This window comes from Hermetia illucens, chromosome 3 (genome assembly GCF_905115235.1).
Source record: "Hermetia illucens chromosome 3, iHerIll2.2.curated.20191125, whole genome shotgun sequence".
NCBI lineage: Eukaryota > Metazoa > Arthropoda > Insecta > Diptera > Stratiomyidae > Hermetia > Hermetia illucens.
Window position 1 is genome coordinate 71428533 of NC_051851.1, and position 26387 is coordinate 71454919.

A 26387-nucleotide genomic window follows, 5' to 3' on the forward strand; every position below is an offset into this window, starting at 1 on the left:
CTCAAATAACAAAAAAAAAAATACTACTAAGATCAAAGGAAAGAAAACCTAAAACTACAAAACCAACTAGTAACGTACTGAAAACACCCCAGGAAATGTAACTGTGCGAAAAGCTGAACAAGCTAGAGAATCTTACATTAGGAAAATGAAATCCTCCAGAGAACAGGCTTGTTCACTCCCAGCAAATGAAAACGGAAAACAAATAATCTGTAAACCAGGAATCCGATTGTTCATGCTTACGTTCGATAATAATGAAGACTCAAACAAAATTCACAAATTAAAAGCTATCCTTAATATGGAGGTCAAAATAGAAGCGTAGAGAAAAGTCAGCGACCTTATGCTCGAGTGCAAAGATGTCAAGGTGGCCATCACACTCAAAGATATTGTCAAGATATCAAAATTCAAGCTGTGTGAAATGTGCTGGTGACCATGAATCAGTAGAAAGTGCAAACAACAGAGTTCCCCGGCGAAATGTGGAAATTGTAAGGGACAATATCCAGTCAATTACAACGACTGTGAAGTAGCAAAAGAATTACAGAAGCTAAGACGTGAAGGACCGTTGACACCAAAGTTGGTTAGTGCCAAAAACGGTAACTTGAACCACACAAAAATAACACAACACCTGTTGTTAGATCCGAGAAAATATAATACTGGCAGGTGGTAAGGCAAGGCGCACTAATCAAAAAAATGACGATGGTAATCTAATACTGAAAACTATTATATTTTAGATAAACTTGACATTTTAAATAAAAAACTTGAAGAAAAACAAATAGTAAACAAACAAACTTTTGACAAACTTAGGCAGTATAACGTTAAGAGATAAAAGTACTATATAACAGGAAAACCAAATGCAAATGCACCTCTCGGAGTCCACTAATGCCAATTTCCGTGGCTTCTGCTCACACAATGTAGCACAACCCAGTCAGCTAGCCTGATGGGGAGCCACAATTTATGAAGCCATTAGAGTGTGCATTTATCCCATTAGAATCTAGCACGTAATATATGTATATATTATGTGAGAATATACACTTTCGCGTGATAATGATATTTAAAGTCTTAAATTTGCACAGAAACGGTAACTTTGATCTGTTATAATTTTGTTAGTAATGGTGCGATAATCCTATTTGAGGGTTTTACGGTATTTTGGGGGTTTTAGGATATTTCGAAGGCGTCATCCTGATTTTTTTCAGATTTTTCCGGTGAATAGTTTTTGAGAATGGCACTTTAATTTAAGGGACCCCATTATGACGCTTATACTCCCCCCTGTCATAATCGCTTCAAAACTAAATTGATTTGGAAAGTGCTAATCCAGAATTTTCATTTGATCTCCAGCATGGCTATATTCGATGGAAAAAAATTACACCCTTCTTTTTCATATATGGGCCCCCTCAAACATAACCCTCGACAGAAAAGTGGACCATTACACAATATGACGCGTAAAAGTAAATGAGCAAAATGAGGACAGAAATTAAATCAAATGTTACCCTAATAAATCTGCTGACTACAACTTATTACAGGGGAAATATTCAACGAACTGCCAGAAAAGGGTCTAATCAAATTATTACAAATAATTAATGCAGCTTTCAGATTAAAATACATCCCTCGACAATGAAAAGTAGCCCAAGCTATAATTGTCCCCAAACCAGAGAGTCAAGTAGAGTCGAATTGTATCGACCAATATCGCTACTACATAAGAGACAAGCAAATCATTGTGGATCGAAACCTAATACCACCTCACCAATTCGGTTTCCGCGAAAAGTATTTAACAATCCAAGAGGTGCACAGGATCACGAATCTGAGGCTCCCGAATCTCGCGAAATGTTCCGTTTCAGGTTTGCGTCTAACCGCGATTTTTATGTCAGTTTTCGATCCACTTTGCGTTGTTACTTTAAAATTTTGAGATCAAATATCAAATCAGTTGAAGAACAAGCAAAATATTCCAAAAAATTAATACATTGCATACAATACATACGATTACATAAAGTATTTCCTAAATAATTACTTCTTCTTGTCAGTTAAACGCTCTAAGCCAAAACGAACGATATTCACTGCATTCGTCATGGGTTTCGCGAGGCTCGCGAGTACCGTACGGACCTATTGTTGAATGGGCCAAGAAATGGAAAATAAAATTAAACGAAACCAAATTAACGTACATTAACTTCATAAACAAAAATGAGAATTCAGCTAAAGTCATCATAAACGGACAAGATGTGCCATAGGCGAGTGAGATAAAATATTTAGGTGTGACAGTCGATGCCAAGCTCAGCTGCAAAAGACCCATCCTAAGAAAGAAGGACGAACTATGTAAATTCCAGGTACAGACCGATTGACTGGTGGTTGGAGGGAATTCCCAGCTGACTGTCAAAAACAATTTGCTAATTTAGCAGATCCTAAGGACTAAAAGACCCCAAAAAATCAAACCTGAAGTTCACACATACAAATTTTCCAAAATAAAGTATTTAGGAGCATAGTAGACGATTCCTGGTTCATTCGTAACAAGGATCTGCTTAGGGACCTGAAAGTACAGTTGGTTAGTGCCATAGCCACCGACTACGATCACATGAAAATAACGAAGTCCGAATTTAATGTTAATATAATTCGCATTCATGTCATATTTGCGATTATATATAAATCGAGCGATTACCACCCGTTGCCCCTTTGGGTCACGCTGCTACCAGGGCAGCCTCTGCCCTGGATGAAAGCATCAGTCAACTTTTGTGCTATCGTGTATTATTTTCTTGTTAAAAAAATAAAAAAATAATGAAATAACGTTGAAATTTCGAGTGCTACTACCTTAATCGATTTAATTTTTTAGGTCAATTAATAAATTTATAGTAAAATAACAAAATATATTCAACTGATTTTAACAATATACAAGTTTAGAACGAGAATTTGGCTCTATAATTTTACCGAAGGAAGAACTCAACGAAAACTAATCATCTGATTGAAGCTGAATGGCAAATGGTTTCTTTCTCGGTGAAACATTTCAATGGCACTACAAGAGTTTCCACGAATCATTTCATTCGTAATATAATTAAAATCTCTGGATTGGATTTCTCGTTGGTCTCCACTAAACAAAAGCAAATCATCTTTGTATAACAAATGACTTAATTTCCATCGGACAAAAATCAACGTGGTCGGTCGTTATTTTTTCATTTGTTTCTACGAAAGTTAATGGCGACGAAAATATCTCTGCGTTGTTTTGTAGGCCTAGAAGATTGCGGATGTTGATCTGAAAGCAGAAGTTATTTTGAATAATAATTGAAAACTGTTTTTTGATTAAATTGCTACCTTTCCAGAGTAATTATCACTAATATCACATTCATCAATCTGGGTACGATGCATAATTAGCCCCACACGATCTTGAGTCCTCTTGTCACCGACCTGATAAACCTCTGGTAAATGTTGCAGCATCCCTATCTCAAAGTCATCATCCAAAGAATGATGATCTGCTCCGAAACTGTCCTTCATCCCAGGCCAGTTTTGCTCCTTGAAAATAAATTTGTCAATCGGATGTAGTAAGCTTTGAAGCTGACGGTGAGCGTTTGCCGTCAACGATCCTCCAGCGTAGTCCTTTGGTTGTTGTGGGCAGTTTCTGCGACTTTCGATAATTAATCGGAACATGTGCAGAACTGGCTTATTGTCAAGTACTCCTTCACCTAAACCACGCCCATCGCTTTGTTTTAGTCGCCGATCTTGCATTATATCAATTTGCCCTGACGTTAGAGATGAACCACCAAGAGGTTGGGCGCTTAATAGGGTGAGACGGGTCAATTCGTCTTCGATGTAAATTGAAGAGGGAACTGGGTAGTAGTTGCCTTGAAGGGGTAATTTATTTAAATTGACACGTTTTAGGATCTGGAAAATAAAAACAAATGAAAACTAACGAAAGAGTTCTTTCATACAATTTTCTGATTAAATATCGGTTTGTTATATACGCTAAAACGCAGTACTAACGTAGTGCATAATTTCTTGTCTCATGGAAACCTTAATCGTATTCCGCAGCCCCCCCCCCCGTACAAACTCATATTTGACCGCCACTTTCCTGTGCCAACCGAAACAGAAGGAAAGATTTCTTTAGAGTCCTAGGTCCGAAAAGGTACTTTAAACCGATCAGATATATACCGAGAAAAGGAAATTGAAAGGTACTTTTCCAGATAATAGGGACAAAATATTTGAAGAAAATGCGTTAAGGCTTTAAATTGTTGGCTTCAGTTATCACACATACTACATAGGCATTACTGACCGAAAAACTAATAAAAAGATTTGAGTCTGCTTTTTTCAGCTCCCTATTATGAATAATATGAGGATGGACGATTCCGTAGCCTACATAACGACGAAAACTATGAGCGATACCATGACCGTCCGATTGTGGGTAAAATCCGGCTCAATAGGTTACGGTGGGCGAATCACTTAATTCGTATGGATGAGGATGATCCCACCCGAAAGGTCTATAAGGGCAATATCTATGGTAGAAAAAGAAGACGAGGCAGACCCTGCCTAAGGTGGAACGATGGCGTAGGTCAGGATGCTAAACAGCTTTTAGAGATATCGAATTGGTGGACCTCGGCCCAAAACCGGGATATCTGGAGTTCCTCATTAAGACAGGCCTAGACCGGATACCGGTTGTTGCACCGTTAATGATGATGATGATGATTATGAATAACAAATGTTTTACACATTTTTAAAATTTTTGTCATAAAAATTTATAAAGCTGTCGGACGATAATCACAAAACTATATGTACTTGTGTCTCAGACCAAGCGTATTTGCGATTCGCTGCGAACCATCGCCCACCTTTTTTTGGAAAGAGGTTACAAGATCTCTCTCGCTTCGGAAACGTGAAGGCGGATCGATGAACATTACGAAAGAATTTCCAGGCGGCTGTAAGCCTTTCGATGGTCCTGTGAGGGATGCTGCTTATCCCTCGCCACATTCTGAACCGTATAATATCCGCTAAAGTTCCATCTATTGCCACATTCGGGTACGGACTGCTTCTTCAAACAGAAATCAAATTATCTTTGCCATCAACGCCCCCAAATATAGTAAGCTGGAGGCCATGATTTTCTCCCTGGGCAATTTTTCCTGCTATACTCTGTGCAGAGCTAAAAGCATAAATGCTTGAAATTCAGGATCTTTCTCAATAAGTGGAAGGAACTGTGAAAAGTTTCCCTAAGCAAGGAGCTGAATTCGCATGCTTCTCGTGTAAATCAGCAATTCAATATTCTTGGCAATATAAAAAAAACCAAATTACACACTGAACACGTTCCGTGGAGGACCCACGATGCTTTCTGTGTTGCACTATGAAGACCCGAAATCGGAAACTCGGATCCTTAGATAAAAGAAGTTTTGTGTATTTCCTATGTGAGAATATTTCGTTACACGATGAATTGTACGTAGCTAATGGGTCATAGCGTATATGAATTTCGTATGTTAGACTATTAATTTTAATGCAATGCTGCATTCTATGCGGCCTTAGAATATAGTAAATTCACACGAAATCAATGTTCACCTATTATACCTTTGTTACGATTTCCATCGAATTTTCCAATATTATGTGCTTTAGATGATGAATATAATAATATACTATTGTCAGATGTGTTTTAACTGGAATCGGCATGAAATGCAATTTGGGGCCTATATTTTACATGATCATTTCCATGACTTTTTTTAAAATGTTTAAATTGGACGATTTCTTAGAATGAGTCTCCTCTCGGTTCATATTTTTCACCCCTCATTCCTCTACTTTGCAACCGATGTCAAATCTCAGAATTGTTCCATAAAAAAACTAATCGATACCTTAAGATTGATACCTACTATATTCGGAGGCAAAAATAGTGCCCCTCTCTTCGCTTTTGCGCTCTCCCCCTTAGATTACACACAAGATAATACCTTTAACTTCATGCGTGGGATTTCCCAGTCTACTTATGTCCATTAACCTGCCAATAGGTTTCCCTTTCCGAGAAAAGTGCTTGTGACAGACAGACAGACAGTAAACCGATTTTATCAAGTTTCGTTTCTACATAGAACCTTACAAAAGTCAAAAATGAATAGTAAATTAAATATATTATACAAACCTGGAAACCATTCAAGTCCGTATAAAATTCATGTCCGTTCATAATATTGGTGGTTAACCTCATGACTATTTCTTGGTTTCCCATGTCTCCAATGTTCACATAATTTCTCATCTCGACATCATCATCTCGCAAGATGGTTTTATGAATAACGAAAGGCAATCCAGTTGAAACACTTGTTTCAAGGACCCCTTCACTTATCAAAACAGTTGGGTTGTCAATTCGAAGTGGTTTCGCCGGACCATTTGGGAGGAATAAATAGGCACCACTCCTTTCGTCGGCGAACCAGCTTTTTGTTCCGTATTTCAAAAACTCAATATGTATTGGAACATGCGGAAAATTCGCCTTTCCAGATATTATTTTCAAGAAACCATGTTTTGTGAAGGATACGTTTGAGGACGATGTTTGCACGTGAAAGTTACGCAGCTTTGCAAACTGTACTTCCAGAGGGTAGTCCGACAGGGAAACAAAAAACGGAACTTTAGTCATGATTGTTATTTTTGAAAATGTTGTGGAGCTGGAAATATTTTCGATTGGTTAGACGTCAATTAAAATTTACCAATATTTTCCAACCTTGGTACGTCTTTCTTAGAAACTAAATTGACTACGTATGTGGTTAGTCCTAATGGTGGGACTTTCACTTTGAAATGGAGAATAAATTTTGAAGTCAGGGCTCTAGGAGTGATTATGTTCATAAAAAGATTGTCCCAGGACCACACAGGAGAAATTTGAGCTAGTACTGTACGGTTTCCAATATCGGTCACCTTAATGTAAGGTGTAGATACTTGAAGTTCCACAAGTTCCTCACGCCACTGCGGTAGTGAGTTATGGAAGGCAACATATTTTCTTGGGTTTGATTTGTTGATAATAATCGTAGGTCGGACATCGTCTTCTAGTCCGGGCCAATGAGACTCGTCCAATTCAAAGTAGGTCCGTTTGAAATCCGGTTTGTACATCTGTAGAAAAAAAGGAAAAAATTGAAGAGTTTTTTTCTTGAGGAAATTAAAGACAGATTTTAAATGTTAGCAATCTACCTCAGGTTCCATAAGAAGTCGATACACTGCTTGTTGCATAACAAATTTGCAAGACCTGACACCAAAGTTTAACATTTGGGCATAGTCCTGAACCACATGTTCCCTCGCTGTCCCTGTAATGCCGTCATGGTGTTGAAACAAGGATAAGGCTTGCGTTGCATTTCGAAGCCTTCTCTCCAACCACGCGTTCGATTGCCAATTATTCCATGAATATAGCATTTCAGCAGATCGCAAGTAATGAATCAACACACGATCCATACGCTTGTAATACGGGCGTGATGTATAGTATCCACTCCAGTAGTGGTCGTCTCGATCAGCATATGTGAAGAAGTCGCCACTAAGTGAAGGGAACATTTGATTTTCTTGGTGAACGGAGTCGAAATATTCTCCAAGGGTTGCAAATTTTGCCTGCACAAATAAATCCTTTCGACTATTTAAATAGTTAAATAGTTTCTAATAATTTTTATACTGATCCTCCCACTCTCCAATAGTGGTGTAACGGAAGTCATCTCCCAAAGGCACTAGAAGCGATCGCGTTTTATATAAAGTTGATTTCTTTCGCCATTGATCAAGAAGTAGTTGTGCTCTATTTTCATAAATTCAGAAGTATGAAGAAAGGATACGAAAAACAGGTGCAAAATATACAAACTTACTTTTGAACAACATTTTCGTCTGTAATTTCCTCCGGTTGAACTCCCCACTTACATGTTCGACCTTTATCCGGTAAACGCTCGAAATCGAATTGACAACAAATTCTTGGATCAGGTCCGCAGCTATAAGGAGCTCCGTAAGATAGAAATGGCATCATGTGAGTAAACATGTCAGTTTTTCCTGATTTATCTGAAAAAATATTGCCTATCATGAAATACGAAAGTGAAACACATAAAAGCGAAACCTTTTCACTGGACCCCAGGAACAACCCCCATAAAGACTAAGGTATCTTAATTATGCGTCGCAATCCTCGGTGCACCCTCATAGAACGATTGAACTTCGTCCGCCTCTAGTTACTCCGTTTAAATTCGCTTATAATAGGCATATCCGGAAGCTGATCTCTTTGCCCGGCATTTAGTAGACTCTTTCAGTAGTAGATGTAAATCTGGTAACAATTTGCTTTTGACAAGCTCTTGAAATCGCCCACCCATGACCTCTAAGAACAGCTTTTAGGCAGGATTTTTATTTTGAGATTTCAGTAGTCATAATAATTCAATACAAATGAGACTTTCGAAATAAAGGTGAAGAACGTGTTCTATGCTCAACTGCATGTAGTCCAGTAGAGGTTTCCTAAAGGTGACATTGTGGTTGTCATCCAGGAATTGAATCCAAAAGTAGGCTTTGAGAACATTGAAGTATTGTTAATGATGGGAAGATATTTTCTGGATGATGGTGTTGTAAGGAAGGTTTATAGATTTCTATAATTTCATTTCATCGCATTAATGATACATTATTCGAACAATCAGCATTGGTCCTCTGAATGATCAATTTAAAAGGTAAAAACAACAACTACTATAGAATAGATAGATCGACCGAATCCTCTTGGTTATCAACGTAATTAAAACTACCGTGCAGGACGCCCTTTCTTCGTTGATTATTTTTTGCAACTCGTTTTGTTTTCTTTTTTCAATTACTCAAAAATCCCATGGATATGGAATCCTTCCAATAATGGAAAAAGAGTTAAGATTTCGAATATCCCGAAAACTTGATCAAGCAGACTGGTTTCCATTCTGTATCCTCTTGCGCTGACCGTGTCACTGCCTCCACACATATGATCATGACAGCGCAATGTGGATATGTGGATTTTAGATTTCCACTCCAATTGCTAATCATTGATTTCGAAAAGGCTTTCATGACAATATTCCTTGACATTTGCTTGCGGTGAATCTTGGTCAATTGGCCCAGCAATTTATATAAGGAAGCAAGGAGCGTCAGATTGAAGGTAATTACCATAAAAGCCAGGGTCTTCGGTCTGGCAAGTCATCAAACTCCATCCATTTACATCAATAGACTGATCATCGAGGGCGCCGACCAATTTGCATAGCTTGGTAGCATTGTTTCCACCGATGGTGACACGAAACTCATTTCATCAACAGCGCAATCTCATCACCAACATCAAGTTGTTGGAAGCAGCGCAAGCAGCCCTGAGCTTTCATCGACTCCCTTCACCCAAATTGTCCTTGTCAATTAATATTATACATGGCCTGCGTTTTGCCTTTCTAATTAATCCTTTCGCCTTGCTCAGGTGTACCACGGTGTTTCATTCGGAACCCTTTAATGATTTTATTTTTCTTTAAAGACTCTCTTGAACCTTATCTAGAAACTTTGCACTAGGGTTCTGTGAAATGGTTAGCATTAAACATTAAGAAATGTTACTCGATGTGTTGCTGCTGTTGAAAACCGCCTCAACCAATTTACCCTACTTTCTTGGTGGATAATCTCCACCGTATTCGAACTTCTTCCAAAGGCTTGCTATATCTACTTTAGTAAAGGATGGTTTCAGTTATTTCATGTAACTATAAGGTCTGTTTTGACAGCCACTACCTCAAAGTCGTCAATAGCGCATCTAGAACTTAAGGCTTTATGCTGGCACTCTGCTTTGACTCTAATTCCACCTAGCGTTCCCTAACGCTTTTCAACTCGTTTATTAGAAACATCCTGAAATATTGTTCTGGGATTTCGTTTTTCTTCGAAAGATGTAGTTGTTCTCGCCCTTGAAGCGGTACACCACAAATTCACTCGATCTCTGTTTTTAGCAAGAGCATCCCCTAAATCGAATATTCTCCCTCTAATCTTCTTTATTGTCTGCACTCTCTTCAAAATTGCATGGAAAAGCCGAAACCTGCTGTCCCAACAGTGTCACAGCGAATAAAAGAGTACGAAAGAAGAAGGGGGCCCTCTAGAGAATCAGCACTCCTCTAAGAGGAAACAAGTCGGAATACCGGAAGCTCGCGCTTCTGATAGAAAGGTTTTGTGTTCATCTTATGTAAGAAATTTCAACGCACTCCAACATAATCCTTCATATTTTTCCAAACTACGAGACATGCCTACATATTACAGCCATAGATATTACTCTCACCCTAAACAAACAAACTGCCTATTTCCGAATACTGTACACATATATGCACGTATATAAATTGATCGTACCGATATTTCCGATTTATTTCTTATATCTATTTGAATTAGGCACTACTCGCAAAGTTCATTAGCACGCATATATTATATACCTACATGTACACATGTCTGGTTGGCAAATAACTAAAACAAAATAATTCTCTGCGACCCAATTCATAAGAACTCATTTCGTCCTGGTATTGACGAACTGATATGTGATGATGACGTCATGCAGGTTCCAGAGTGCACGAAATTCACAAAAAATTGTAAGGTTTCACCCCCTATAACTTTGTTAATAATAATTGGATTTTCTTCAAACTTGACCAAATTGTGCATTATGTTCTTCATTATACGCATGTCAAATTTTGTACTTCTGGGATGAACATAAGGGGGGTGCCGGGTAAATTTCTAAAATATGGAAATGTACTATTATTAACTTTATTTGTGCAGATATCGGAACCGGATATATTTTGAGGCCTAGATTTCGTAGAGATGCATCACTGTGATTTTTTTCAGATTTTTCGGTTGGATAGGTTCTGAGAACGAGACCTGTTACACTTTTTGGGGGTCATATTTTGAGCCCTCACTCCTCCATGTTTCACCCAATATCAAATATTGAACCAGTTTCGAAAAGTACTAATTGGGACCTTTCATTTGATATCCCACATGGCTACATTCTGTGAAAAAAAATTTGCACCCTCCATTCACATGTATGGGGAGCCCCCCCTTAAACTTAACAAAAGATGGCGCCACTTACTGCATGTAAAGGGAACACCAGATTACATATTCTCGCCAATTTTCGTGACAATCGGTCTAGCCGTTTCCGAATAAATCGGGGGTGACAGACAGACAGACAGACAGACGGACAGACGGAGAGACGGACAGACAGACACCGTCTCGATTCTAATAAGGTTTTGTTTCACACAAAACCTTAAAAAGGGATACATGTAGTTTTGGAAAGTGCAACTACCAAGTTCAGAATGGAGAAAACACATGACCGTAGTGCGAACGCCAGCTAGTGTAGGGAAACCCAAGGGGAACGAGAACACTGAATGGATCAAAGTTACCAAGAAAAAGGTGAAGAGGAGAGCTACAGTGTGAATTCGCCCAGAGGTCATAGTAATCTCTACTAAGCGCAATCTATCCTATGTGGAGATACTCAAAAAGATTAAAACTGATCCTAACCTAAACATCTGAATAGAAATGCCAACAGAATCCGAAGAACCTACAACAGAGATCTCCCGAGACCCAGCCTGGGTAAAACTGACAGCTTTCGCACTCAGGTTAAAAACTCACTTGGGAAGAATGCTTTAGTATGGGCCCGAAAACATGAGATCTACATACAGTGTATGGATTTCTATGAAGTGACATCGAAAGGAGAAATTTGTACTGTCCTGATAAAACAGTTCATGTTAAAAGAACTTGCGGAGAAGTCTATTGTCAGTTTGAGAAAAATCCAATGTCGGAAAATGTTAGATTGGATGAGTTGTCTACCGTTGTAAGAGGTGTTTTAAATGTCTGGTGATGTGTGAAGGAAAGGAGGGACGGGATAGCCGGCATATTTCAGGAAGGCGTGATTGCAACGACAAAATCAGGTCTGTTCAAATAAATCTCAATCATTGGGGGTTGGTCAGAATTTGCTTGTGCAGACCACTTGGTGCTCAGAGGTGGCGGTGAGGAAGATGGGGCGGCAACCCTGTCGGCCAAATCAAAACCAAGTGGCCAAGGAGAACCTCCATAGTGGTGGCATCGGGAGACGCTGTACTCACTTTGATTTGCCGGCCGTGATGCAGTAGGCGAATGCTCCAAAGGCCTAATTAGGGCGATCAGACCCGAGTCTGCACGGGAACTCATCTGAAGTGGCAAATTGGTCACGAACCATTCCAGGGGTATACTGGTACCATGGGAACTGGGATAGCTCCTGGACTCTCATACTTCGGGTGAACTCCCGTTGTATATGAGTACAGCTCGGTTATTTGCGGTAGGCCCCCTAGTGGGAGTTCCATGGAGGCTGTGGTTATGCTCAAGCGAGAAGAGACCTTCGGGCCTCAGCGTGGTGTTGCGTTTCAACACGGGTGCCGTACTCCTTAGTTCGGTAGAGATTTAGGTATGTCTTGCATCCACCAGTGTGAATGCTAAGCCATGCACTTGGTATAGACTGGTACCGTTTTCGCTTGTCTCAGCAGGGCTCTGATTGTGGTCACAAAATCAATCCGTGTCTTAAGAGGACCGTAGGATTAAGTCTCCACGACAGGTACCTACGTTAAATACTCAAGGGCTTAACTGTGCAGACCACCTAAGAATCGGAGATGGAAATTGCCATTATAAGTAAACCTTATAGAATCTCGCGTCACTGTGGCGTATGAGCTACAGGTTTGAATAGTGGAGCGACGATATGAGTGTGTGGTCGACAAGCCATATCATGTATTATTAATCAAGCAACCACTGGCTTTGTGTGGGCAAAAATAGGTGCTGTATATGTTTACAGGTGCTAAGCCCCACCAAACCTGACACAATGGATGTAGCCTACTACTCTTGAAAAACGGCGAGAAAAATCCGGAACTACGGTCTGTTGGCGGAAGATATGCAGGCAGCAGGCATGGAGACAACCAAAAATCCAACTACATAGTTCCAGTTAATACAAAAAGCTACTATGTGTATTAATAATGATGAAAATAAAAAACTGGCTTTAGAAGTTAAAATAGGTTAGGGAGGGACCAGAGGCTGGCCTAATTATTGCATATACTTAAATGAAGTTCAAATAAAAAATGTATGTATAAATGTGTGTACACTAACTTACCCCAAATTTGTCTCCAATGAAATTCTAAACTCTTATCCTGTGCTAGCCGTTTTTTGACTTCATAATGAGTTCTTTGAATTAATATATTTTTCAAATTAGATTTTTTCAACAAGAACGGCATTGTTGCACTATGGCCAAATGGATCGATGGCCCACCCTGATTTCGGTTTAACATTCAAATGTTTTTTGAGCCAGTTTTGCCCTTCGATCAGTTGTATGGTCACGCCTAGCCAATGTGAATTCGCCTCGTCAGGCATGACCCAACCACCTGTAACAAATTCCAATTGGCCACGATCTACCATTCTGTAGAAACAACAGTTAACAATAAACATATTGAAGAGTCGAAAAAACAATTCTTACTGTTTGATATTCCTTTTCCAGTGAGGCGGAAGTTTCTCGAACCATCGGGAGAAAAATGAAATTTCAGCCCAAACGAACTTCATGTCATTATGACTGCTCAGGAAGTTTACCATGCTGTACAGTATGTATTTGGTTGTTCGTTCATAGTATTCGTCATAGGTTCGAAGCCATCCTAAAACAATAAATAACACTGAAAAGCTCGGGGACTAGTTTTGAAGTAAGGTTCTTGCCTGGATCATTATGTGAGTGAGGTACAACAAAAACTTTAAGCTTGTTTACTTCGTTAAAGTCATCCGAATTATATTTGATTTGCCAACCTTGTGTCCATTCACCTCCATCTGCATTTGTGAAAGGTATGTCCTTGTAGAGATCTAACATCTAGGATAGTTAAAATAGAACCGGGGGTTAAGCACTAGAATTTTCTTAAACAGCATAAAATTGAAAAACCATGGCCATGGTCTGAATGCCTTTATTAGCCTGCGTCAAAAACTTTTCACAAACTTTCACTTTAATTGAATATTATGCGTCTATTGTCCCTGAAAATATCCACTTTTTAAGAAGAGAATATTAATCCCTTACGAAGTTCCATATACAGAAAACTAGGGAGCGACGTGAACATTATACGGGCGAAGGAGGTTACACTTCCTACTCATTCTGATCAGCAAATCACCCATTGAAACTCCTGATGCCGATGGGAAACATGTCGTCTGCGTCCTTGAGGGGATCATTGAAGGTGAAAATAAGCAAGAGACCTAAGCAAGACACCTGTTGCAGATTTTTGCAACCGCAGGTTTCTAAAATACACGATAATTGACATATTAACTAAAAAAAAGAACGGATCTTTTTTGTAGGTACAATATGGGCAGAGTTACAGGTCGTCAAACGTAAATTCGCAATGTATAAAAAAATTAATACTTTCAAGATCAAATAAGGCAAAATCGGTAACTTTTGGTGGAAATTGATTTAGAGATCTTTTGAAGTGCTTGAAAATGCCTTTAAAATTAGGTCCGTGGAATAAATAATGGAATTACCTGAATTTTTTTAAATAAAAATCAATAAAAACAAAGCCTAGTTTTCTCATATAAATTGAAAGTAAGCCGAATCACTTGAGAATCTACTGTATTGAAACACTCGCGCGGGGAAAGATGCAGATCGGCGCTTTATAACTTTTATTTTTTATGCCAACCTCTACCCTCACCCGAAATTTCATGTCAATCGGTCTTGACTGAAAGAATTTGGAGGTTGAAAGCTTTAATGACTGGACTATTAAAAGAGGTGAGTAAAGTAAATAGACGTAGGCAGATTCAGAAAGTGAACGAACAACCTAGTGTGGTCGAGATGCCTCCACTGTGATACCCCGGTGGGGGATTACTTGGTCCGTTTTTTTAGATAACCCTACAAGTAGTAATAAGAGGAAGAGGATTCCTTTAAACGTAGCAGGAAAATACTTCGTTTCCTGAACAGCATGCGGTAAGTAGGAGAGCGTCCTGCCATAAAAAGCAACAAGAATTGCACACTCTTATATTAGTAGTGTAAATCTCTTATGGAGAATTTGAGTACCTTGACCTAAACCATAAAATCCAGGATTAATTAATTAATTAATTCACGAGAGAAAACGACAGCTAATTCCACAAAAAAACGTGAAATGGGGCAGTATCATTACTCTCAATGTGGATGTTGCTTTCAGTTCTGCACTATGGAGATACATATAGGCTCCCTAAATAGACTCAATGTACTCGAAACAAGGACTACTTCGCAAATAGAAATCTACTTTAAGGTGCAACTCAATATAAAGTAACCGGTGGACTATTTAAAAAAATCTGTACTGTACGAATATTTTGAGGTAATGTTGAATTACAGGATGAGCTTCAAAACGCACCTACAATAACTACGAGAGAAAGAAATAATGGGAGAACTAACTACCTAGAATGATGTTCATCAAGAAGATTGTTGCTGACCCGAGCGTTTACGTTGACCTTTTTGTATGACATGTGAGTATGGGTGAAAGTGCTGGAAATCAAAGCATTGAAGCGAAAGATATCGACAGTGTATAATTTAAATTTGACATGAAGCCAGAGGAGATACAAAGATCGCACGATAGCAAAGTCGAAGAACGACAATGGAAAGGAACAAAGAACACAATCAGGAGGCAGTAGGAACATTAGCATGATTTTCATTAGAAGGTGGGCGTGTAGCTTAATCCCAGATGACCAGAGCTGGATAATTCGGAGCCATGGGGATATTCATTAAAATTTTGATTAGTTTTTGGCTGCTGCATGATGCATACCGTCCATATCTATAATACATGTTTTAGATATGATAATTTAATTTTTTATCCTGAATGTTCAACTGAATATGAAGCTCCATTGGACACACACTTTGCCTGGATGACCCATATTCATAGAAATACTTATTCCACGAATCGTTGAGTCCCGAGAAGGATAAAATGCAATAACTACCATCACAACCTGTAATCAGAAGGTTTCGAAGGGTTAAGATCTTAAAATGGACAATCTTTTCATAAACATAATATTATAATAATAATAATAACTCCGCCGTAACTGGTCCCAAGCCCGCTCTTGAAAGGAAGGGGTGGATAGCTTTACTTTGAATAGCTCTACGCCACGGCAATGTCTCAGTAGGTAGGTGCAGGAATTTTGCAGTCTTGCAGATTACCACAACTGGCAGGAGGATCGAGGCAGAGGCGGCGGCACTATGAACATTACGCTGCACTGCAGGCAACAGTTTCAGTACTCGCCGAAGCACTCCTCTTCATTCTATCCAAAGAGCATGGATAGAATTTTCGGAAATGGATCCTTTATACAGACCAGGTATTCCTAAGCTTTGTACATCTCCAGCAACTCCGAGAATTCTATCTCAAAACAATGGTGAGATCGCTGCTACAGCTTATTGTTTTGTAGTTGCGACTGTCAGACTGCATGGTCAAAAAATTCACTTTCGCGTTATTAGTTTGCGTGACCGAAGAGATCCATCTTGGAAAATTCATCTGAAACGTCAACTAAGCTGACCCAAATCAGCTCAGGATATGCCAGCAGCCTGGTGAAGAATAAAGTATAGTGATTTTACAAAATGAAACACGCGTAGTTGAAATTCTGGACACACTCAAGCAAAAACTTTCTGACGGATGCAGTCGGTTACGACAGCATGGTGAAAGTCCCTCCAGACGTGTTTAGAATGCAACGTACACGAGGAACTAGTGGAGTTTTTTCAGATCACTTAACGAATCCCAACAGAGCGTTCAGACAGTACTTTTATGTAGAGTATTGAGGTAGAATTTTGGGATCACCATCGAAGGCATTCGCCATTTTGCGGATCTTAACGCAGGTTCAACGAACCATAAACAGCTCGAAGAACTGGAGGATCCTGGTCTGGATAGGATGCAGAATTTTTTGTGTAAAAAGTTTACCAGTATATAGTACATGGTCGGTTGGCACATAACATAAGCCAGTTCATTGTCAGCCTGAGGAATTTATACCCTTACCCACGGGGTGAATTACTTACCTTGACCCTAAAAAGGACACGGTGCAGAATCCCGCCGAGACAAGACCGATTAATTGCTTACCAACCCTCTACAAGTTCTTAATTTCCATTATTAAGGAAAGGATCAATGTGCACCTCAAGACCAACAACATTCTGTGCGAGGAGCAGAAAGGCTGCCGAGTTGAGTAAAGGGGTCGCAAAAAACTCATTGTCGACTCGTTAGTTATAGACAATTAAAGGCCAAAGAAATCCCTTCAGTTGCTATATCGATTACACCAAGGCTTTTGACGGCGTCCCGCACACCTGGTTATTTTTTTTTTTTGGAGTAGGGTAGGTGAATGCGTGTACGCACAGAGTGTTGGACTCCCGCCACAGCACGCTGGCGGACTACCAACTAAACACTAGCCTGGAACCGTTTGAAACATTACTTCGGGCTAGCCCTCCCGCTCTCCCGGCTTTGGGAGCCTTCAAGTCAGGGAATTCCTTTCACCAACGGGAGGGGAGGGGAGGAAGGGAGTTGTTAGTTCAGGGAACCCCTTACCGTCCGATCCCTCTGCCGGTCGAGTTCAATCTTCTTCGTAGTAAGAAGAGCCCGAACATAATGCGCAATACGATTCCAGCTGCCAGCGCTCTTCAACATCTCTCTGACAATGTTGTCTGGAGAGATCTCCTCCCCTGTGTCTGCATAAAGCTGCTGGCGGAGGCCGTCCCACCTCTCGCAAGAGAAAAAGATGTGTTCAGCGTCATCCGCCACTCTATTGCAGAACACACAATCAGGAGATCGCGCCTTCCCAACCCTGTGCAGGTAAGACTGAAAACCTCCATGCCCACTTAGAAGTTGGGTAAGGAAGTAATCAATCTCACCGTGCTTTCTGTTCAACCATGGGTCTAATTTGTCGATGAGCCGCGCAGTCCACTTGCCGCTTGGCTCATTTTGCCAAGAAAGTTGCCACTCGCTAAGGGTGTGTTGACGTTCTTCACGGGCAACCACTTCTCTTAAGTTTTCGCCCTTACGGCGATAGATAGCTTTGCGCTCCTTGGCAAGGAGGGCAACGGGGATCACTCCCGCAATCACCATCACAGCCGGTTCGGAGACGGTGCGATAAGCAGACGCCACTCGCAAAGCTCCCCGCCTCTGCACTTGAGCGAGGCGTTTACGATGTACCTCCTTGTCAAGGGCATCAGCATCCTAGTTGGTATAGGGCCCCCGACATTCGCCATTAGCCGACTCAAGGCCGCGACTCCTGATGCAGCCCTGTCCGCGGCTGCTTTGATTTGCTCTTCGAGTCGAGCAATAAACCAAGGTATTTAATCGCTGGTTTTGACTCTATAGTCAACTCGCCGATCGATATGGGACGCAAGGTCGGGATTCTCCTTCTGGTCAGGATGACTACTTCGGTTTTTTCCAGCGCAAGGTTGAAACCGTGAGCAGTCATTCATCCACTTACCCGTCGCATCAATATGCCAAGTCTGCTTTGCGCCTGTTCAACAAGTGCCGCAACGTCGTCTGCATAACCGACCAGGCGCGACTCTTCGGGCATATCGAGTCTCAGGAGACTATCGTAGGAAGCGTTCCAGAGGTCCGGCCCTAGGATGGATCCCTGCGCTACTTCCGACGTGATTTCCATCCTCCTCTGGCCCTCTAGCGTCTGATAGAACAGGGAGCGGTCTTTCAGATAATCCCTCAATATCCGCAAGAGATAGCTTGGCACGTGAAAGAAGTTCTCTAGTGTGCCTAGCATATCTGTCCATCTTACGGAATTGAAGGCATTTCTGACATCAATGAGGAGCACTATCCGTCGAGATCGGCGGCTGTGTACCCCGGCTCGATTAAACGCACACCTGGCTAATGGATGTTCTATGATCGTACAGCATTGATCCCAAACTAATAAAGTTTTTGGCGACAGTCGTAGAAGGGTAGCCACCTTATCAGCACTTTCATCTGAAGGGCATCTTCCAGGGGGATTTGTTGAGTCCCCTTTGGTTTTGCATGGCACTGAACCCCCTTTCATGGCTACTGAATGATGCTAGAGGGCATGGTTTTGCAATACAGTGTGACCTACATTCTAAGTGCAAGGTGACACACTTGATGTACTTAGATGACATCAAGTTGTATGCTGGTATTGACGACCATTTTAGAATTCTGTTGCGAATAGTAGACATGTTCAGCTGTGATATTCGGATGGAATTTGGATCAGATAAATGTCAAATCCAAGCCACCTCGAAATAACATCACGGGATACCGGACATAGCATTGGTCACCTTCACATCCGTGCTATGACCGAGACAGACTTCTATGAATACCTAGGAACACCTACAGTTAAGAAGGAAGCGATTAGAAAGCCCATCGGGGCCAGGTCCGACATTGAGGTCAAGATTACCAATGAGTCTGTAGTTATGATAGGTGTAGAGGGTGGAGGGCTCGAGGGAGAAACAATGAGAGAAGTAGATGCAGAGAAGATTGCAGGATTGTTGTGGGGAGTTGGCAGTGGAGTTAGCGAAGATGATAGAAGAAGGGAGAGATTGAGTTGGATTACGAGGGTCGCGAGCGTGAGACCAAAAGGGTTTTAAGTTACCGCGGGCAAGGGCGGCTTCGACGCTCAATAGGTACCTTTTACGTGCTTTGCCGACAATTGACTTCACAGTAGAGCCTATAGCCTTAAAGTGAGCAAGGTCGGCGTCATTCTCAGAAGCCCGAAACTTCTTCCGCAGTGTATGTTTCAAGCGAATGTTAATAAGAATTTCCGTTGTGAACCAAGTTGGGTACGAACGTAGGCAGGGAGGGGAAGAAGGACATAACAGTAGAGGAGATCAGAGGGGATATTGTAGAAGGTGTTAAGAACTTGATAACACGATGAGTTGCTTGATATATGTACCCAGTTGAAAGACGCTAAAGCTGAGTTCAGACCGTCAAAATTGGCTTTGCGGAAGTTCTCTTTATAGATTCGGCTCGACATTTCGAGCGTTATAAACTAAATTAAATTATAAGTTGTAATTAAACGTTGCACAAAGGCTACCGCCCACATATGATGTAACTCGATTTGGTACCTGCCCATTGAGGTAGGAACCGGCAATCGATGGAAGAAGATGTTTTGTGAATGACATAACGAATAGGATCTACATACATTGAGTAAAAAATTTCTCCTAATGCACAAACATAACTATCTCAAGTAATTGAAATTCACTTCCCTTCAACGGAGGATTAAATTACTGAACCTTAAAAATTGAGTATACAATGGAAGATTTTTTTCCTGTTTGTGGATTCAACTGTACGATTTTCTAAAGTAACTTTACATTTTTAATCTTTGGATGCATTCTACATTTGAAATGAATCAAACTTTTGTTTTTTGTTTCACTCACTTCAATATCAACCTTCTGACTATCTTTGACGCTGCAGGTACAGTTGCCATATTCTCCTTTTCGCTGGACATTCCTTTCATTACCATCGTGTCGATCTTCACTGTCAGCTACATCATTTCTTCCAATTAACTTGATTTCATCCTTGACAATTTTCAGTTCCTTTTGGCGTAAAAAAAGTTCGTCTTCAATAAGTTTCATCTTGATTTCAACATTGTGGAGATTCGACTGGAAAATTAGAACGTGATTTAATTAATAAAAATTAACTAATCAATCAACTATTTAGATTTTATATTAATTAAAGAACAATTCAAGGCAGGACGGGCTACTTAATATAGTTATCAATTAATATTGCTGAAATGTTAAACACTTTATAAGGCAGTAATACTACAATTATAGATAACTTCGGATGATTGATTAGCACCTAGAGAATATACATATGTAGTTACGAATACTCGGGTAAATTCTATTAAATAAGACGCACTCAGCGACAGACTTCTTAAGGATAAGGAATCATTGAAGTCATTTTCAAATTAAAAGTTTTAAAGTATATTCTACAAACTTCACTACCAACTCTTAAAAAATGGATCCACATTAATAGTCACAAAAAAGTGTAAGTACCTTGTCAGTAACAAAGTCAATTGCATAAAAGAGAATAAGAGCTAACAATATTACACTAAACAACAACCGGCTTAATTTCTTCTTAATTCGGTACATTTTTCAACGAAATATCTAAAATTAATATGAAAGATAGAACTTAAAACCGACGAGATGCTTATAGGATATATGTATATGACTGATAGTGCCAATAATACAATTTTCACTTAATCGGGTAAAGGTAAAAGAAAATCTGATATGGGGGGGATTGAATGAATGTCATTATCGGAAAAGATAAGATTAATAAATAATATAAAAAACACTACCAACCAATTTTGCTGGGTCTGGTTTTATCGCCGACGGTCTAGTTGTTATCCATGCTTCCAATTATCGTATTTGTAATGATTCACGTTGCACTACGAATAATTTGGTGATTTGTAAGTAAGTAAAACACATGCTTTAAGCAGCTTGAACATTTCTCAGATAAGGTCTGCTGCAGTCTGAGAACTTTTCATTTTCGTATTACTTTTTGAATGGGAAGTTAATATAAAAATTGGAAAAGATGAAGCAGAATTGCTTCTTCAGAAGTAATTATGTCTGTATCATTTTAGGGGCTAGAAACAAACTTTACGGTGCTAGTGCCCTTTCCAATGGCTCTTCTAGACCCTTCCTTTCTTCTGTGAATCTAGAATAAACCAATAAAAGATGCTCCGGATCCTCCAGAATACCATCGCAACTGGCACAACTAGATGAGTTCTCCAGTTTAGACCTATACAGGTATTTGCGGTATCCGCCATGTCCCGTGAGAAAGTAGGTGAGATCAGAGGAAGAACCGGGCCCACCATTATCATTATCAACGTCGCAACAACCGGTGTCCAGGCTAGACCTGTCTAAGTAAGAAATTCTAGATATCTCAGTTTTGCACCGAGGTCCACCAATTCGATATCCCTAAAAGCTGCCTACCGTCTGGGTTCCTTCATCGCGTGATCTGTACCATAAACATGGTTTTTATAGACTTTCCGGGCTGGATCATTCTCACCCATATGGGTTAGGTGACCCGCCTACTACAACCTATTGAACAGAGTTTTATCCACAACTAGACAGTCGTGGTATCGCTTATAAATTTCATCGTTATATAGGCTATGGAACCGTCAATCATAGGTGACGTATTTGCTTTTCACTTTTGTCCATATGAACTCAATTGTAGACTGTCACATACATTTCTGTATGGATTGATCACTGCATGCCCACAAAGCCGCTCCACCGATCGGGTTGCTATGGCGTTCGCTTATTATAGTTACTTGCACCTCAGATCCATAGGTGGTCTGTGAGAATAGGTCTTGAGTGACCGTACAGTGATTGATGTTGATTTCAATCAACCTTGGTTGGTTAACCAAACTTACGCTTTATCGCTTGCGATTACTTGAAATGCGATCCGGCTCTCCGAGGACTCCCCGAGCTGCACACATTCCTTCTCTACCATTCTACACCAAGTACTCTTGGGACGACCCACGCGGCCTTCTCGACGGAATCGATTTAAGTGCATGGCGTCCTCCTTAAAGTGTGACCTATCAACTGTCACTTCTGTCTGTGCACTAACCAAGTTCTTCGTTTGAGATAGTATCAGGCCAGCATACTCCGATGATACGATGCAGACAGTGTTGACGAAGGCTTGGGACTCTCGAGTAACAGTGGGTATCACTGTCGATGTGCTAATTCTATATAGCAACACAGAAAGAACAGTAGCGCAGAATATCTCAACATGATCTTAGTGTTGAGATAAATTCTTTTCCAGATTTTAGATAAAGCAGCGAAAGCGGATCTTGCGCTGTTCATGCATCGAGCGACATCAAGTTCGGTGTCACTATCAGCAGAAACCATGCTTCCTGAATATACAAATGGATTCGCGCCTTCAATGCCCATTAATAGAGATCGGGAGAGAGCAATGACGCTCAGACTGACAACCTTGGATTTGTTTGTTTTTATCTTCAGTCCAATTCTACTTGCCTCTGTTTCCAAATCCAGAGCCATTTATCCAAAGTCCATGACCCGGTGAGAGAGCAAACAGATAGTGTAGTCGAGATGTTTGAGAAAAGATGTCATCGTCCATTGAATTTAAACCACGCCGCCGATGGACAAGCCTTCTATGTATCGCTGCTAGCAGGACCTGGTCGATGATGTGAAGGAAACTCGTGGAGACTCGGTTACAAACTGTAACCCTGCGTACCCCGTACGGGATGATGACGACAACGCGGAGAGCACCGAAGACTGTCCACATTTCTCTATAAAAGAGTTGGAAGAGGCAGTCCTCCCTATAAAAACAAGAAGGCGCCAAGACCCGATGGTATCCCAGCAGAGGTATTCAAACTGGCGCTCCAACATCGGCCTGACCTATTGCTTGGCACATTCAACGCTTGAAAGAGGATATTTTCCCTTCTGGCGAGGCTTGCGGTGATCAGTAAAGAAAAAGACGAACCTGAGTTGCCGTCATCATGCCGACCACTTTGTATGCTTGACAGTGCCGGGAAAGTGCTCGAGAAGCGCTCATCAGAAAGAGACTCGCTAAAGCGATACGTGCAGCGGGAGACTTCCATCTCCGTGGTAAAACGCCTATTGCAGTATGCAAATTGAAAGTCTTTGGATGGAGATGCGGAATTCATTAACATTTTTAGACTGCGGCAAGCGATGGAAAAACTGTTGGAATATGGCCATATTTGGTTGTACTATCTTTTTAGCGACTTTAAGGTTGCCAATGACAGCATAACTAGGGTAAAACTGTACACGGCCATGAGAGAATTCGATATCCCGACGAAGTTGATAAGACTGACTAGGTTGACCCTGACCAATGTGCGGGGCCAGATAAAAGCAGTAGGATCACTCTCGAGACCATTCAACACCAACAACGGTCTAAGACAAGGTGATGCCCTATCAGGCGTCCTCTTTAACCTGGCCCTGGAGAAAGTGATTCGCAATGCAAATGTTAATGCAAGAGGCACCATCCTCTTCAAGTTCATCCAACTACTGACCTACGCTGACGATATTGACATTATGGGAAGAACACTCTGAGATGTACACTCTACCTATATCCAGATCGAGCAGGCGGTGACTAGCGCGAGATTTTGGGCTGCACATCAATGAAGGCAAGACGAAGTACATGGTGGCAATGTCAGCGCCAAAAACAACAAATATAAGGGACTACAACTTTGAAACCGTTGAAAATTTCTCCTATTAAGGGCCGAAAATCACAACCGATAACAGCTATGACAATGAACATTTTTGGCCCCCTACATGAGGATGGACGATTCCGTAGCCTACATAACGACGAAATCTATGAGTGATGCCACGACCTTCTGGTTGTAGATAAAATCTGACTCAACAATCCGTGGGAATGAGGATGATCCAGCCCGGAAAGTCTATAACGATAATATCCAACATATGGTAGATGACGATGGCGTAGGTCAGGACGCCAGGCATTTTTTAGGGGTATCGAATTGGTGAAGCTCGGCACAAAACCGGGGTGTCTGGAGTTTCTTACTAAAGCAGGCTTAGATCGGATACCGGTTGGTGCACCGCTGATGATGACGAAAAAAGTATTCCTCTCTATGTATTAAATGAAGAAAGGAGATGTGTTTAATATTTTGGTCTTCCTCCGCTCTTAATAATAGCCTGTAATTGGTTTGCATGAATTGGTTTGAATTTACGTGGTTTCCTGCTATATCTCTTGAAATGGTTCTCCATTCTTCCTGGAAAGCAATTCATAAGTCATTTTTGTTTGAAATGTTCTAGCCCCAGATTTTTTTTTCCAATGTTTCTCAGAAGTGCTGTATAACATTTATATCTGGAGGCTATGGTAGAGTTTCCAATCTGTTTGGAGTGTTAGAAAGTAACCACAATTTGTATTTAGCGTTGTGTGTTTCGGGCCCATGCTTTTCATGTTTCTGTGAAGATGACATTTGAAGATATTAATCTAAGTTTTATGGTTCATATTGCCATCGAAAATGTGAAAGTCACCCACTCCATTAGCGCTCATGCAACCCCATAGCAGCAGTGATCCTCCTCCGTGTTTTACTGTAGGAATTAGATCCTTTTCGCCGATTTCACAGTTTTGCTTCCTCCATATTTCTATTTTACCGTCCAATTAAAATATATTGAATTTGTTTTCATCTGTGAAGATGATTTTTTTCCAAAAGTTCAAGGAATGATTACTGTACATTTCTGCAAACTGAAGGCACTTTTTTTTGTTAATTTTGCTGTTGTATGGTTTCCTGCGAGCTGTGTGCCACTGGTTTCCAGTACCATAAAGAACATTTCGTACAATTTTAACCGATACGGTTTTCCTTTCCTGGTCGGCCAGATCTCCGGGGATTCTCGCACTTTCTTGTCTTCAGATGCCTGTAGATTATTATTTCTTTGAATTTACGACCTTGTTTAAACAAATTATTCACATTTTTTTGCTCTTTTACATTTGTTTCTCAGTCCTTTCCTCCCATATTGCAATTCGTTAATTATTAACTTACAAGAATAGATAACGAAAATTTGAAAGTATTTCCGTTGAAGAAGACTTTCGGTTAAGGGAAAGTCGTAATGCGTCCTTAAAGAACTATTGTGTCCTGAAGAAGACTTTACTGCGGCTAAGTGGAAGCCTCGTGGCACTATGCTTTTTAAACCAGTATCTCCACACTCCTTGGAAAATTAAGCATTTCGAGTACGCTGTCGCTTTTAAGCTTTACCTTGCTTTTAATGTAGCCGATAGTTGTAACTGATCTAAATGTGGAGAGCTCTTAATTAATTCAGTTGAAAACCCAATCTATTCAGTCGCATTTGTTTTGTGGTCCTCCTATTCAAGGGAAGGCGCTGACAGTGCAGTCTTCTTCACAGGTTGTTCAATACTTCAAACTTCGAGAATTTCCTGATTACTTCTATTTTAACACGGCCTTCACCAACAGCGGGTAATTCGGAAATTCAGAGCGAAACGTAAATCAAATTTCCAATATTTATGAAATATATTAAACAAATGTTCAAGACATTCGTCCGCATTCTCCAATATGCAATTAGAAAACTGCATAAACAATTATCAAGAGTGATACTCCACAGTATTTGCTGTTTAGTTACATAAAAATCATTAGGCCTTTAACTTCTTAAGTTACCTTTTGTTGTGCCGCGGTAATTTGCATTTGTAGAATAGCGACAAGACATCGCAATAAAATAATAAATGCAATTAGAAAGTGCAGTCGCAAATTTTTGATTGGCTGGAAGAGTTTAGATGTCGGTCGATCAATTCGAGAAACCATGTTCCCGTTCTGCCTGAACGAGAATAAAAACTTATTTTACAACTCTGAAGTTTTATTCATTTCTCTTAGAAAATATCAACGAAATTTCTTCGGAATCATTGAGTCTGGCTTTCTGGAAATACTATTTGACACATTTTTCCAGATAACTAGATAACAATCATCCTACTGCAAATTGGCCGTTACTATATATTTAAACAAGCTTTCCGCCAATCGATTGTGTACTAAAAAGATTTCGCACAACCCTAGCAGTCATCTACGCCTTACGATGCC

General features: G+C 40.4%; 1 protein-coding gene across 1 annotated transcript; it reads right to left on the reverse strand.

Annotated features, from left to right (window-relative positions):
- Positions 1-2777: 2777 nt before the first annotated feature.
- On the reverse strand, positions 2778-26303 carry LOC119652370 (alpha-mannosidase 2-like). The gene is given in 11 exon segments (XM_038056467.1): positions 2778-3232; positions 3292-3858; positions 6077-6590; positions 6647-7029; positions 7108-7693; positions 7761-7947; positions 13013-13314; positions 13372-13543; positions 13602-13749; positions 20233-20457; positions 25974-26303. Coding segments are annotated over 11 exon segments (3375 nt in total). The 5' UTR covers positions 26118-26303; the 3' UTR covers positions 2778-3085.
- Between the last annotated feature and the right edge of the window lie 84 nt (positions 26304-26387).